Genomic DNA, 17,322 nt, shown 5'->3' on the forward strand with positions numbered 1-17,322 from the left:
ACCCTGTCCATTCTTCCCTCGTTTTCTCTTCCAAACAACCTGAGAAGCACATTAAAACATAAACAAAAAGTTAAAAAGTGACTACAAGGCCTTAATGAGGTACAGTCATATTGAATAAAAGTCTCCTTAGACAAAACACATGTTTCAGGTTCCTAGTAAATTCAAGAACATTGGAATAAGATACAAAGATGAATTGTGATATACATATTTTGAAAATAGTAATTACTGGTAAGTTTGTATGTATGTCATAGTTGTGAATGTTAAACTTGTGTCTTATCTTTCTTTGTTCTGTGTATTTTAATATGTATTTTGGAGAAATATGTTTTAATATGTGTATTTTGTAGAATGTTTTTAGAGGATTGTGAAATAATGTTGTAACTTGCCTTGAGCCAAGTTACAACATTGGGTAGGAAATACCCACAACAGTGGGTAAGAAATAATAATAGCAGTAGTAGTAGTAGTAGAAGTAATAATAATAATAATAATAATAATAATAATAGTCTTTTGTTGCCCAAGTGCTGCTAATATATGGCCTTGTAAGCATTCTAAATAGAATAGATTTGATTGCTTCCATGGAGTGGAACTCTTGAGCTACAACCATTGTTTTGTTAAAGTCTTGAGTTCAAATTATTACCAGACTCAGTTAATAAATCTTAAATGGATAACATCCTTCAGATGAAATATGGGTTTTTACCTCTTCTTCTCCCTCTTCTTGGTACTGTTCGTCAATGTTGTCTTCTTGCTGATCAGGATTACCCACCATCTGCAGGCAAAACAAACACGTACCACAAGCAATGCTTCCACAGTCAATAAAAAAGTATTTATTCTTTCAAAATAAATTCTAGCATTGGACTTAACAAACTGCTGAATCGCAGTGCCTTAAGTTTCAAGGCCCATTATTTCTCTGTGGCCTAGTATACATATACTATATCCTTTCACTGTGGTTAAAAGATAAGAAACAAGATAAAAATAACATCTCAATAACATTGAACTTGCATATGCTGTCATTTATGATCAAGGCTGGCAATAAACTTAATTGTATGCTGACCATTTTCACATATTCTAGGAGAAAACAAAATATATTAGTGGTCAATTGTAATTTACGTTGAACCAGTTACTAGGCACAAACTTAGAAAAGCTCTGATGGAATTATGTAAAAGGAGGTGCAGGCAACAAGAGGAAAGGCTATAAATCTACTAAGTTATCTAGCACTGTCTGTTGGAAAATAAGAGTATTGCCTCTCCTTTATCAGACTGGGCAAACAATATATATGATGATAACTTTGTGAAGAAAGGGGTTGTATTTACCCATTCTTAGGTTAGAGAACATTATCCAAAATAATGTTCCGCTTCTTTCTCTCCCCATTTTCATTTTGTATCTGTTAGGGTGGAATGATCTTTAGAAATACAATGGCTGGCTAAATGTTTACTGCTTGCATTTTTATCTCTTGCTTAACCTATATATTTGTAATGAATTGACCTTGGTGACAAGAACAAACAAACATTTAAAATGTACACATTTTAGGGTTTTTTAATGCCTCAGGAGAAGCACTATATGTTTTGTGTAAGTTAATTGAGATTTGAAGCTAAATCCAATTGGACATTATTGCTAGAATACATCCATTTCCTATGTCCTATTGATTAAACAGGTTCTACTGTAATAGCAACTAATAATTAGATTTACATTTTTGTGGGGGGGGGGAATTGGGGGGGCACTGTCCCACTTCTCTCCCTGTCCTAATACAATTCTCTTCACTATACAAAGTTATGAGGAAAGAGCTAAGTCTTTTTTATTTCATATGCAACACCAAAGAGCTTCAGAAGTTTTCAGCCTACCAGAAGAGCCCACAAGAGTTTCTTATATATTTTTAATGCTTTTTTGTGTTTCAGGTCTTTTTGTTTGAAAAAAAGTAGTTTGCACACAAAAAAAACTCCTTTTATGCACACACACACACAAATATGGCTTTTGTGTAGAAAGCAGTATGCTATGTATGAAAATACACATTTTTCTGGGCAATTATGTTGTTTATAACACATAGTAATATTTTGCAAAATTTGCTAAAAAGCAAAAAGCCCATGGGGGTTAGACATTTTTCAGTGACTAGTCTTGCTACGGTAAAACACTCTTTCTTGTTGCATTATTTACAGTCATTATTGAAAATTACACTAGCACCAGCCATACCTCATTCCTTGGTTCTTTCGTAACCAGGGTACTTTTGTAACCAGAAATTGAACAGTCCAAGTCAGCCCCCCCCACCCCCCCCCCCCCCCTACAAAAATCTAAATCTAATTATTAGTTGCTATTACAGTAGAACCTGTTTAATCAATAGGGCATAGGAAATGGATGTATTCTAGCATTAATGTCCAATAGTACTTGTCCAGTTGATACACTTTCTAGTCAGAAGTGTGATTAGGGCTGCCAGGTGAAATAAGGATTAGGTCTATTGTCCTTTAACTGGTTATATAGATGAGGCAATATCAATAGGTGTCACTGTCCTGTTTTTCAAATGGGAAGTCTACAAGTGTGTAACACCACAACAAATCTGCTGGGGTCCCAACCTTCCCCCTACTACACACATTATTCTTCTTATTCCTCTTGCAACTATTGTCACTGTATTCTGAGTAATAGGAAGGAAATTATGTGCATTAACTCTAGAGAAGGACACATTACCCCATATGTTGGCAATATGCTTCCCCTTACTTCCCTGAAAGCCAGACCTTCAATGTTTGTGGAAGTGGGAAATATGCATGTTACTACAGGGCTGGGAGAAATATAGGATCTAAAGGGAGCGGATAGCCTTCTTCAGGGTCAGAGCATCATTTCCCCAACTTTATGGGGGAAACGTATATCAATTGTGACTGGTATGCCTTCTCAGATGGCACAGAATTGTCATGTAAATTATGTAATATGTACCCTATATCAATATGTCTCTCCAAAAAGCTTCCAATTTTAAATGAAAAGCAAACATTAAAACAACTCTTTGAAAGGGAAGAAGCAGTAGTTTAAAAGAAACAATAAAATCAGCTCAAGACATATTTACAACATAATTCTATGTATGTCTACTCAAAACTAAATTCTATTGAGTTTGTGAATATAGTGTTAGAGAACTGTAAATAGGATTGAAGCCATAGAGACTGTAAATATATCTACTGAAACAATACTGTTTTTACAACTCTTCTAAAGAGGAACAATGAAGGATGAGGCACTTAAAGCTTATTAAAAGTTCTCCTTACAAAGAGATCCTGGCTCGCCTTCAAATCACAGGAAATAGAATCATACAACACTTCCATTTGCAACTCAAGATGAAAACGAAAACCCGTAATTCAAAGACACACTCAGCACTACATAATTGGAAGGCAATCAACAAATGTTCAACTCCAAAGAATATCTGCACTACATGAGTTTTTATTTCAAATAATTACAATTTCAACTCCCTCCCCCTTCCCCTTCTAAGATGCCCTAACAAAGCTTTAAACTATATTATTGGCAGATACTTTTAAAAAGTTCAAGAAGACAATGTATCAAAGCAATTTGGTAAATTGATATATATTATCTTGTTGTTCTTCTAAAGAGAAGACGTATAGTTGTATTATTTTTTTTGATTTTGTGTTTTGATTTTATTCAGTTTGCAGCAGCTTTCAAGTTCAACTAAAGAAAGATGAGACAAAACATTTGAAGAGAATGAACAATAATGTTGGCCTTCAAGTTCAAGCATTTAAAATGTTCAAGCATTTTCCAAATTGTATTAAATCAAAACATTTACTTAAGTGCTTCTAAAAACAGTATAGTCTTGAGTGTTTGAATGAAACACAGCCAATAAAGAAAAACCAATACAATGGCAAGCACAACTGCATTTTTTTTATACAAAATTTTACCAATGTACACAGGTCTTGGACTATATTCTCAATCTGAAGGACCAGAAGTCGTGAGGACACAGAAAATACGTTTAGATCATTAGGAACAGATTATTTGCAAGCCCTTATATATGTTATATTTTATCACAAAAGGCAGAATACGAATTGAGTAAATGAACTGTGGCAAACCAATATCCATGTTATTCCATGTTACACAGGACCACCACATTACTTTCACATGTGGTGGTCCTGTGGGGAGGCTCAAAAATATTGGAAAGCCATACATGAAGAAACTCAAAAAGTACTTAAAATGTCATTCCCAAGTAAACCAGAATATTATTTACTAGGCCTCACGAACTCAGTATTGGATCACAATAAGGACATCCTTTTTACCTATATGACAACGGCGGTGAGAATCTTTTATGCAAAACTTTGGAAATTGGACAAAGTACCAGAGATTGACATTTAGTTAAGTAAATTAAGTGAAATCAGAGATATGGATAAACTAACTTTCTTTTTGAAAAATACTTCGGGAAGCCCAATTAAAAGGCCTGATTGGAATCTTATTGAGGAATATGAAAAGGAAAAAGAACTATAAGGACATTATTACAATACGGACTCTTCATCAAATCTTGACTATAAATATATATTGATATCTGAACTTATAATGTAAGAAAATGTGAATCACAACGGTATAGAATGAATGTCAATTGGTCTCTCTCTCTCTCTCTCTTACTACTTTTTGTTTTCTACTTTATTATTGCTCCAATGTTCTCCCACTTTTTATGTAAAATACTAAAATATCTTTCCCTTTATGGATAATAAAAAATTATTTTAAAAAAATCCATGTTAAACTGGAAAGAAAACAAAGCAGCAAGTGGGAAATAGAAAAGAATGGAACATTAAAATAACGGGAATCTACCTTTTTCCAAGAAAGAGCCCCAAGCTGGTCTATGTTGAGTTTAAGTGACTTTATATTGTAAACCACTGGATGTGATATTATATGAAACTTCAATTTGCAACAGTTCCCTCTCACATACAAATCATGACTTGAAAATGCAGTCATCTCTGGATTAGGAGACATCATTATCCATTAAACTCACCACTAAATGCTCATCCATTTCAGGGTTTTGTTGCTTCTGGTTATTTGATTTTAGCTGCTTATTCTCATCAGGTAGATTCTCTTCTCTCTCTTGCTCTGCTTCTTCAAATTCATCTTCACCTTGATTATTGGGATCATCGGCCGGGTTGACATCATCGCCAGCTGTCTTCTGAATTTTTTAAAAAATAGGTTTAAAAACGTCAACATTTATGAACATTCTGTTAGGTTGAGACCCAACACATGATTCAATATGCTTGAGGTTTCTGACAATATGTATAATAGAAACTTTTGTTTCCAATGTCTCTTTTACATACAAAGGAATCCCACCATATTTGTAACTTGATGATTCTTTAAAATGGTGCCATATTTTACTTCCACTTTAAGAACATGCTGCTTCTAATAGCAAGAAATGCATAAATAAAGACAACCACAGCATACATCTTGAATGTGTTATGTCTTTTCTGGTAAGTCATTTCTTATGATATGGCGAAGGTATGAACGCTTCAATTTAGTCATCTTGACTTCATAGGAGAGTTCATGACTTATTTATTCTAGGACTCATTTAATTGTCTTTTTAGCAATTAGTGATATCCTGCAGCACTACCTTTCAGGTGAAATAACATAACAATAACAACAACAACAACAACAATTTTATTTCTTACCCACCCCTCCTTATGGCTCAAGGCGGGTTACAGAACAATTAAAAAACATAAGAACAGCAAAAACACCACAAATACACATATTAAAACATACCTCTATAAAAGTTACACACCTGAACGTATGTCTATAAAATATATATTAAAATACACAAAACAGAGTGTAAACAAAGGGCACACATTTAACATGTATGTTTAAAGACTATCTGGGTAGGTCTGCTGGAAGAGATAGGTCTTTACATGTTTTTTTTTAAATTTCGACAGGTCATTCAGCTGTCGAACTTCTTCAGGCAGGTCATTCCAGTCATGGGGTGGTCATTGAAAATGTCCTCTGGGTGGCGGTTGCTAGTTCGGTTCTGGCTGGTTGGAGCTGATGCCCCCCAGAAGACCAAAGTGTGTGAGGCAAATTGTTTTTCTTCCTATCATATTTTTTCAACAATGCATAAAAGTGGCAAAGATGATGGTAACTTGGTATACTCCAAATATTTTAAACTACAACTCCCATAAATGTGAGCCATCATGAAGAATAGGTAAGGATTAGGGGAATTGCAGTCTAGGCTGTCTGTATTTGCCAGAACAAAAATCAGGTCCAGTCATGTATATTTTAAAGTTGCCAAAAATGACATTTTAAATTTTAGTAGGTGCCACTGCTACTCACCGGATCATCATTCTGCTCACTCATAGCTTGGTGGTCCAGTTCCCGATCATGGTGTTCATTTGCATTATTTTGGTCTTCCTCTGCTTCATCCAAATGCTGGTTCTGTCGCTCATAGTCTGATCAAGAATAATTTTATTGTATTTTTGAAACACCCAGAAAACTGTCTATTAAGCAGTATAAAAATATGAAATATATAACAAATACAAATATACATTTTTAATTCAACCATCCTCACATTTAGAAAGACCAGAACAAGCTGAGACTCATAGGAATAGGGACCATAGGAATGGGCTCCCACTTATGAAGTCAAGACTAAAATAAAACCAGATTTATTGGGGGATTTTTTTTGACCTGAATTGATTATTTTGTTTTTTGCAAAGAGAAAAGTATGCACAAGGAAGTTCCATGTAGCAATGCTAAATGTTGTGAAATGTCTAAACTGTAAATATAGTAGTGCTGACTTAGTTATTACTTGTAAAGATTTATTTATTTATTTATTTCATTTTAATGAGTGAATGAAAGACTGCCTTTCTTCTGACATGGGGCCCAATAATTTTAAATAAATTCAGATTAAAATGTTCCATCCTCTTCCAGCAACATATAACAGATTAAAATGTAAAAGGAATTTGAAAAGCAATGGGAACATATCAATAAAGGCAACCCCCCCCCAATATATTAATTACACAGAAAAACTTAAAAAATCAATTACTTTCTTCCTCTTCCTCCTGGGCACCTTGCTCTTCTCCTTGCACAATATCCTGATCTAGGTTGTCATAATGGGATTGTTGGCTGAAAAGTTTACATCAATGGGTTAATTCAGATTCACAGAATGTCTCTCTTTTTAAAAAACTAGGGTGACACACAGCATCATCATCATCATCACCATCATCATCATCATCATGTCTTTCTCCCAAAATTCGGACTCAAGGTACCATATGATTTAAAGGACAATGCAGCTAAATATTCAGCTACTTATCACCCAATTTTCAGAAAGGGTGAAAACTGGCTCCCATATCTTCTGCAGGTGCCTAAAGTAGTATGCTTGCCCATTGCCTCCCACAAATGGCTTGATAAATATCCTAACACATAACTAATGAATTGTGGATGGTCCCAGCAATGTTGGCATCAAGGTCCAACACACCAGACCAGTAAAATGAATGGGGCACGATTCCCTTAACTACAAGAACAATCTCCCATTTCAAAAATCAAAGGTGTGGGGATGTTATGACAGAAATTCAATGCACTACAGAGTTTCTGTATGACAGACCTTATATTAGAGGGGAGATAATTATTTATAACAAGGCATTTTAAATGCCACTTTACAACGGTTTATTCCAGAAACATATATTATTCAGAGAATCATCTGGTGCTATTCCAACATCTGACAAGAATCACATGATGCTCTCCACAAAGCTAACATGTCCATGCACCACGCACTCAAAATAGCTGCATCACTCCTAGTCCTGTCCAGGAAATTGTGTAAAAAGTAGCACAATGGTAGAAGCTCCTGGCCCTAATAGGGTTATCTCCCAGATTAGTGAAAGCCCCAAGTTCCTTTTAAAGACAACCTCAGTTGGTGCTTGAAGTTTTCTTCGTCCTGCTCTGCCTGCTTCCGTAGAGTCAACTCTCTTTCTTGAAGCTGCTGCTGCCTTAGCAACTGTTCCTGAAGCTTCCCTTGATGCAGAGACTCTTGTCGTTCCCGGAGGCGGTTGGCTTCTTCTGCTCTCTGAGCAGCCAACTTCTGTTGCTCCAACTGCTCTTCATAGGGTGATTTGTACCTATGTATAGTTACAGTCTTTGCAGTTGGGGGTTCCTAGAGAAAGACAAAGGTATTCCTTACATTGAATAAGAACTATGGGTAGCTGGGAACATGGTAGCTTACTTCTTTTCCTGAGCATTTCATGACAGATATCTAGTATAGGTTAAACACATTTAAAAACCTAGAAGTGGAACAAAGATGATAACAAGTGACCATATGTTAGAACAAACCCAATAACTGAGTATGCTCATTCTTTGTGTTATTGTCTGACGAATGAGCCAGAAGTTATTTGTTCAAAAGGAGATCATCATCTCTGGTTCTCCTCAAACAAAGATTCCAATTTGATTATTTGGGGCTCTTAGTTTATTTGACTTCGTAAAATATGAATGTGTATTTCCCTCCAAACTCAAAAGAGATGACCATAAAATCAAACAAAAGCAAGTACCACTGCAACATAAAATAGACTGAAACACAAGAGAACTCTGAAGAGCAACTGAAGCACACCATAAAGTCAATAAAAACAACATAGTCTTTCTACAAACTTCTTTCCTGATCTAACCTTGACAAAGTTTTTCCTAAATAAAAGTAAGTCACATTCATTTCTGCTGTTGGAAGAAAGAAAAGAGGGAAAGGAGCCAACCTATCCCTCCATAAGAAGGTGCTATCTTCATTTGGAGTTTGACCTTATGGTTCCCAGACTGAGGTATGAGTCAAACATTGTATACTACCTTTTCCCTTCCACTTGCTCAGCAATGCAAAGTGGACCAGCCAGGTAGGGCATCCTATGTAAAACAACCAGTAAAGGATTCTGCAATAACATAACAGCTTTGTATCTTATTATTGGAAATGTTCAAGGGGTACTATATTGGATAAGAATTTGAGAGAGATCAGGGCTGAAACCCAGTCAACTCTGAATTTACTAGACAATTCTGGGTCTGCCACAGTTTCTCTGGCTAAATAAACTTATAGGGTTATGATGAAAACTTTGTCAGGAGACTAATAAAAGCAAAGTTTGCATGCGGAAGCAAACTAAAAACAATTGAAAAGTAAGTGTGGTGGCCACCATACCACACTACACCACTTTTCTTCACTCCTTTACCAACACCTTTTCAAAAAGCTGGAATATTGATGGGAACACTGAAAGGAAGAGGAAAATTACAACAAGCAAATACCAAATCAGGCTGGATGACTGGATCTCCTCCCTCAAATCTTTCTTTCCCGCCCATCCCCAAAAATAAATGTGTGCTGTTGGTATCAACAAACTGGCATTTAGGGGAAATTCAGAAGGCTGAGAGCAAGAAAGCACAAACAGATGGACAAACACATCAGGGGAAGAAATTTCATGTAAGAAAGCAAACAACAGCTAAATCTTGGGCTGCAGGACATGCCTGAGTCCTAATGAAGCTTGAAATAACAGGACAACTTTGTGCGTTGGCTAAACATCAGCAAAGATCTAGGTGGAAACCAAAGAAACAAGTACAGTTTGGTGCCCCTGAGACATGACCCAGAAGGCAAAGCCATCTTTCTGAGATTCTATTTACAGCTTGACACAAAACATGTCCTATATGCACAATACTCTGAAGGCATCACCTCCTCAGGGCACGCTACTTTTAGAAAGCTAAAACAGCCAGTCAAAATGTTAGGCCATATCCGGATAGAGAGAAGGGCAATGAAAAATCCTGGGTTGTCTTTTTTTGTGGTCTTGTGTAAACATAACATTTGAACACCACATCTCAAACTTGTGTGTATCTAACAAGTTCATTTTTAAAGCGGCTTTTAATTTCAAAGTTATCATATTTTCCAGCCTATAAGGCGACTTTTTAACCCTGGAAAATCCTCACAGAAGTCAGGGGTCGTCTTCTATTCCAGGTATAAAAGTTGAGATATACTCAAGTCTTCCAATCAGCATGGAGTGGAGGAGCCCTCAGGGAGGCTGAAGCCTGCAGCGGGAGCCTGGGGAGCCAACAGAAGGCACCGGAAGGGCGCAGCAGCAGCAGCTACATTATATGAGTCTGCACTGACCATATAATGCAGTTTTACACTGCATTGTCTGGCAGTGTTGATGGCAGGGTTTCCTGCCATTTTCAAGGGTCCACGCTTACTCTGCTTCCCGACCAATCACCTCTGTCTTTCTGCACCCTGCCTCTTTAAGGAAAACTTTGCCAGATTTGGCGCCTCTGTCCACCCGTCTTTTCCTGCCAGCCTTTGGAAGATGGGGTTTTTTGGTGAGATGGGGAGACTGTATGAAGGAGAGGAGCAAGGGCAGTTCTGTCAGGCTTCCCTTGGTTCCTGCATTGACCAAGGACATGCTGCTGAGATAACCCTACCTCTGTGTCACCCATGAATAAAGGAAGGAAAGGGGAACCTGCATCCTCTCTCTCTCACACACACACACTCACTCTCTGGATCCAGAGCAGCGGGCCCATTCCACCTAAGAATGACTACAGCTCCCCAGAGGCCTCAGCCAGCCAGACCTCTGGTGGGAGGAGTGGTGCAAAACACAAAGAAGGAAGATTCTGTAGAATTCATGCCGTTTGGCACCACTTACTGTGCCGTGATTCAGTGCTATCCAGTCCTGGCAGATGTAGATATAAAAAAAGTACAGGGGCTGGCAAGAGGGGTAGTCTTATATGCCAAGTATATCCTAACCCTATATTTTAAATTGAAAAGTTGGGGGTCGCCTTATATGTCTAGTTATCTTATAAGTCAGAAAATACGGTACTTATATCATAACTCCATGTATTACCAGATTAAATCACTGATGGACAACCTATTTTATTCTCCTTCCCTCAGGGTGTACAAGAGGCCACATCTACACTGAAAATGTAGAGTTTAAAAGCATTTTAAATAAAAATGAACAAAAGTTCATTTCTGTTTTTGAACAGCACTCTCCAAAAGGCCAAAAGTTGGCGATGTAAGACCTCATTCCTGCTTTGGAGTACAATTGCAACTCCTTAAAGTATCCACTACTGTGATTCTACATATTTGGAAGAATAAAGGTGTCAGCAGGAGGGAGGGAACATATCCAGGGCTGCACACAGCTTACTGACAACCTCTTCCCAACACCTAAATTGAAACCAAACTGCTGAGGTTAGACATTGGGATAGGGAGAACAAAAAGAAATTGCCTTATAGTGAGCCAGTTCATTGTTTCAACATGTTGGGCAATATCAATGTGTGTGTGTTTTCCATACAAATGTATATACCCTTAAATGGATTAAAGATTCCTAATAGTTGAGAGGTGTTGCAAAATTGCAAGAGAAACTAAGTGTGGTTTACAAATCAGCAATTCAACAATACAAACAGTGCATTACTGCACAAGAATAGCAAGCTGAAAACTTACATAAAATTTGCAATTTAAGATGAAATTTATAACTCTGATTATTGTAACATTTCTTCTTTAATACAAATGTATTAACCTAATTTCGCATAATCATCATAGCTACTATTAGCTGCTAGACTGTATACATGTACGTGCGTATGAAAAGTTATTTATATATAAGATTTCTACTGATCTCTCCAAACATGTTTCTTCTGTGTGTGGTATGTCTGTATGAGATGTTATTTTTGTAAGATGTATGTGTGTGTATTTCTACATAAGTATATGTGCGTATGTATGTGTGTATACATATGCACACACTTATGTGAAAGTTATTTTTTGAACTTTAACCCCTAGACTTCCCTAGCAAGCTTTCTCTGAGGAAAGGACAAAAAATGAAAGAAAGGGTTGAATTTAGTCAATAAAAAGGAAAATGGAGTACCTCTGAATGATTGTGTTCCTGCATAATCTTGGTCTCTTCTTCAGTCCGATCTTTCTCCTTCCAGTCATGTTCCCCAGGGACTTGGTCTAGATCCTCTGTTAGGTGCTCTGGTTGCCCTGCTTGCTCCATTTCCTCTTCCTCAAGTTCCTTTTTGTGTTCCTCTCCAACTTGCTCCACATGTTGCTCTTCATCCTCTCCAGCTTCCTGCTTCTCCTGTATATTTAACTCCCGCAATACATGACCTTCAAACTCTTTTCTGCCAGGATGGAACAGTCCAGCTCTCTCTTCTCTTCCTTCTGAATGAACTCCTCTGTTGGTTTCTCCTCCTCCTAGTGGCTGTTTACCATTCAGCACAACCTGCAGCCATACAGAAGATTCAATCTGTGTGGTTTGTTTCAAATACAAGGTTGCTTATTGGATGTACTAAATAAAGACAATGTACTGTAGAGCATGTGATTTCGTTCCTCTAACCTTTTATCAGGTTTTCTGAGATAAACATACAGACTATGTGGAGGAATAAGGTACAAGGAAAATAAGAGGGCAGCGTAAGACCATTCCCAAGTGGGCACCTTTCTGAGAAGTCTTAAAGATGATAGATCATGAAAAAATTAATATGTTTAAGTTAACCAATAACACATATCGGTCAATTCAAGCCTGAGCTCTAAATTAATTTGACAAATTTCAAATTAAAATAGCCGAAATGTAAAAAAGGAAGTAGAAAACAATTAATACTTAACAAAATAGTGCCACCTGTGGGAAACTTGTGGTTCTACTTCAAATTACTATAATTGGAATTATTGAGCATTACCACGAAAGGCTTTAAAAATGAACACACAGAAGATAGTCATCACTGGACTTGTTACATTCAAGAGTTAAATTTAACTTTGTGAATGACTGAAGAAGCACTGACTTGCCAAATGTTTTGGGGTTCAGCCCCAAACGTCTCTGACAACGTGGCAATAGTAAGAGATTATGACAATTGTGGTCCAAATCATATAGGGTCAAACATTCCTCAGACCTCTTTTATGGAACTAATGAATACGTGTGTATTTTTCAAAAGCAACTGATTTGTCATTACTGGAACAAAACATAGGAGCATCTGGTTTGCCACTACTGCAATAAAACTTGGAACTCATAAGAAGCAGTGATGGGGAATCACCAGATGGGATCCTCTAAATCATCATATCACTTTCTATGCAACACCATAATATGGTGGTTCCCAGATTTTGCACATTTTCCCCATTCTAACACATGTAAATGCTTCTCATACTAAAACTTAGGTACCAGAAGTAGCTAAAGTATTCCAATATTATGGGCCTTATTTAGTACAAAATCAAGGGCATGCTCCTCACCCCACACAAAAAAAGTAATCTGCCATTAAACTTGCACTTAGGCTGAAAAAGCAGTGCAAGCAGTTATCTAAAGGTGACTTCACATGTGCTTCCTCTGCTTTCCTATCACCTGACATGACTCTGAAGGACAGTAGAGGTAGTTTAGGCATTCATTTATGAATTGGAGCAGCAAAGTCACCAAGCATCAGAATATCAACTGCCAGATATCCCGGTGTGAAATCATCGCTAAGAGAACAAATCTTATTTTGATTCAGAAATTCTCCCATTAGAGTTGAGCTGTCTAGATACATCTTTCACGTTTGAACTACTGGTGATTTCTGCTTTGCAAACATTACACATCAGCAAGGGAGTCTTCTTGTCCCAGTTTGCAACCAGCATTTACTGCCAAGAACTAGTTTTTATAGATCTGTGGCAGCATATAATTGTTCTTTAGTCATTCTAATTAAAAAAAAATGAAAAGAAATAGAAATATCACCTATGGAATGTATACATTTATATATAAAATATACAAACCCCGAAGTTTGCTCTATGCGAATATGATGGACATTGAGAAGGCTTTCTCTTATTTAAAGTGACATTCGCAAAGAGCAAAGATTTTCAATGGTTTATTAACCACAAGCATTCCGAAAGGACTAGTTACTGAATACACATGGCCATCTACACACTAAGCAGGGAAAGGATATTAGCATTTTCTTCCAGACTAATTCAAGCCTATGCTAAAATAAACACTTGTACTGGGTTTGCTGGTTCGGCATGCTCTTTGGGAAAAAAGCATTTTCTTGCTTTAATTAGAAGGCTTCCTACAACACTCTTATGTTGAAAAATGCAGAGGAATTGCCAGGCAGCAATAAGTGATGTACAGGTCGACTCCTGGGCTTGGCCAATGGAAGCCATCACATCTTTTGAGCAGTTCATTTTCCTGGATTGGAATACATGCCCCCTGGGGGAACAAGTTCTTCAGGGGGCTTTTTGGAGTCCCTCCAAAAAGTTCAGAGGGCCTTCTTGGAGGTACCCAACTCCTTTCCTAGGAAGGCTAGGACAGTCCCCTCCTTGCATCCTTTCTATTAATAGGCAAGAACTTTTTAATGCTAGAAGGCTTTTGAATACTCTCTGTTTTTGAAGAAAGAGCTCTTAGGAGGATGCTAATCTGTTTTTATTGTTTTCAATTACTTTTTATCATTTCAGCTGCATGTTTTAGATTGTAATGGCAAATCAATTCTACTCTAATGTTGAGCTTTTGTATGCTTTAAGTATATTGTTTATAAATGTGGAAGCCACCTTGAGCCCAAATTTTGAGAATGGGCAGGGTATAAAAGCAATTAACTACCACTCCTACTTTGAATACCTCTGTCACTTAAAGCTCATGTTTGACTTGAAGTGCCTGGGGACAGATTCTACAGATTTACAAGGATGGGCTGCTCTAAAGATATAATTTAAAATACAATTTCCTCTTCCAAACTTACAGGCAAACCATGGTTTAGGTTCCTCTGCTTTGACTTTTCACTTGTTCAATACTCCAATTTTTATGATGTATCACTATGGTCGGTCAATACAGACATAACCCCAAATGATAGTTAGCACAAACCATGGTCTGCAAACAATAGTGTCAGCTTTCAATTGTCTAGTTCTGACATCACTAATCAGCCAGAGTGAAAAGTTCCTTTACGTTTGGCCATCCCTACTGGTGCACCATCAGTAATAACAATTGACTCATTTTACAAATTACTCTATATCATGTTGTTGTTTTGGAACAGTCAGAAGGTTCTATATAAATGTTAATGATTATGATTAAAATCAAAGATAGTTTTGTCAGTCAAATATTTGTACCTGCTTTTCATCAGCATTTGCGCCATGTGCTTTGGAATCACTTAGTGGAAAAGGCGTTGGTGTCTCTAGCTGAGCATGTGGCTGGTTAAAACTTTCAGGCTTCTGGAAACTGGGCATCTTTTTCAGGGTGTCCTTCAGCTGCCTGTATTCCTCCACCTGGGACTAGATATTCAAATGAAAGCATTAGATAGCACTGTCAAATGAACCGCTTCTTGTTAAAAACTGCATGGAAGCTCACAGCTCAGAAGCAATGTGGGATTTTAACTTAAGCATGCTCATCAGATTAAAATGCCCATCTGCTGGAACTACATATTTCTATGCGCCAGAGTGCACCAATTTAATACTTTACAGCAGGCATGCAAAGCAGAAAACCTCACAGCCCAGAAACTGGGATTAGTTTTTTTTTAAAGAAAAGGAACAAAACTGTCAAAAATGAAATATTGCATTTCTCTTCAACCTTTCAAAGAGAAGAAATTCACCAACAGAAAGTTCGATGGAGTGAATACATAACCATTACAACCCTTGAGAAAAAGCATAACGATTAATTTCATGCACTTGTTCAAACATTTCTTCAAGAAAAACAACTTCCCATTCTTAAGAAAATTGCTTATGTATGAAAACCTAAGAAGTGTCCTACTTCGTGAGTCTAAGAGCCTGCTTGTTTCATCGGCCTGTTTGCCATTATGGCCAGCCAGTTGCCCACAAGAATCTAGTAAGGGACATACAACGAAACAACACACAAGGCAAAGTGGTGGAACATGAGTGGTTTAATAACACCATGTCGTGCAGCATACCTATCGGATCACAATTAGAGATATCAAGGTCTAGCCGAGCAATCTCCACTACCAGCTCCAATTTTACCCACAAACCTTTTAATCTCTTGCCACATCACCGTGTGTGGAAGATCTTCTGGGGCTCTTCATTCCCAATCCTAAAGCAACATCATAAATCCAATTGCTAGTCCAAATCAGAGGAGATTTACTGAATCAATAGAAATTCTATAATTGAGAATTCACCATGCAATAGTTGATTCAATCAGTTGAGATTTGCAAATGGACTTAAGTGTTATATGTGACACTGACAGTCACTGCTACAGCCTTACTCCATTCACATAACTTTTCCCATTTAAAAAAATACATACTGCATGAATGAATGTTTTTATCATCCTTTTGCAAGTTCTATGATGACAAAATGAGATAGCATGATCACTTTGTAAGTGATCATGCCTTTTCAGTGAGATGTACTACACCAACTCAACATTTTAATACTGGAACAAAGATGTGTATGGTGAGTTTTAAGAGTACAGGGAGTCCCCGAGTTAAGAACAAGATATATTTGTTTTTAAGTTGAATTTGTATGTAAGATGGAACAGATAAATTGTAGCTCCATATGTGTGTGTGTGCAAGCTTTGGACAGCATAGGTAAGGGTTAACACCCCTGTGTTTTGCTGCCTATGTTCCTGTTCAGGTGATTTCAGTTCACTTTCTGTCCCTGTGATAAAGCTTCAGTGGAGATACTTTTCCCTTCTGAGGTTTACATTCCTCTCCCTTCCTATTGTCTCACCCCTGCTCTTAACTATGGGCTGTTTGTAAGTCAGATGTCTGTAACTTGGGGACTGCCTGTACAAGAAAAGTAGACCCAAAAAGGCCACAAAAAGGTAATTAAGTGAACACGAGAAGTCAAAATCTCATGTTCAAGAATTTCTTTGGATACATAGTAAAGGTAAAGATTTTCCCCTGACATTAAGTCCAGTCATGTCTGATTCTGGGGGTTGGTGCTCATCCTCATTTCTCGGCATTGTCCGTTAACACCTCCAAGGTCATATATAAGGATATATATATAAGGATACATATATATTGGTCTATTACTGCTCTTACACAGGTTGCATAGAAGATTATAAATAATTGTGAATTTTGCAAAAATGAAGTGAGGGAAAACTCCTACTGGAAATGATGGAACAAGAAAAAAAAAGTTCAATGGATGATTCATGGAATTGATCCATCCACCCCTATGTACCTAACCAACCACAAAAGATCTTCTACAATCGTATTTGTATACAGTACTGGGTTTATATCTTGCATTTCTATGTGGAAGCAGGCTTAGCATTTACTGTAAATCCCCCCAAAGAACTGTTTATTATTGGATAGCATAAAAATGTTGTAAATAAATATAAAATAAATACTTCATCTATTCAGTAATAATTCAGTAGCTTGGGGGTGCATTACAACTTTGATATAAACAAAACATCCTAGTACACTTGAGCTCAACCTAAGGTACTCATTTCCCATAAAAGACACATATATTTTCATCAAATAGGAAAAACCCTGTGGGAAGAAGGTTCAGTAGCAGAGTAG

The 17,322-nt window shown here is 37.1% G+C and overlaps 1 protein-coding gene across 2 annotated transcripts in view; it reads right to left on the reverse strand.

Annotated features, from left to right (window-relative positions):
- The window catches only part of GOLIM4 (golgi integral membrane protein 4), a 63,724-nt gene that overhangs the window by 11,832 nt on the left and 34,570 nt on the right, over nt 1-17,322 (reverse strand). For both annotated transcript variants that reach the window (XM_060767569.2, XM_060767568.2), the window contains 7 exons: nt 14,969-15,130; nt 11,790-12,146; nt 7,839-8,083; nt 6,980-7,059; nt 6,271-6,386; nt 4,958-5,125; nt 695-763 (listed from right to left, as the gene is read on the reverse strand). In XM_060767569.2, the coding sequence (XP_060623552.2) occupies nt 695-763; nt 4,958-5,125; nt 6,271-6,386; nt 6,980-7,059; nt 7,839-8,083; nt 11,790-12,146; nt 14,969-15,130 (1,197 nt within the window). The remainder of the gene's footprint in view (nt 1-694; nt 764-4,957; nt 5,126-6,270; nt 6,387-6,979; nt 7,060-7,838; nt 8,084-11,789; nt 12,147-14,968; nt 15,131-17,322) is intronic.

Source organism: Anolis sagrei, chromosome 3 (genome assembly GCF_037176765.1).
Source record: "Anolis sagrei isolate rAnoSag1 chromosome 3, rAnoSag1.mat, whole genome shotgun sequence".
NCBI lineage: Eukaryota > Metazoa > Chordata > Lepidosauria > Squamata > Dactyloidae > Anolis > Anolis sagrei.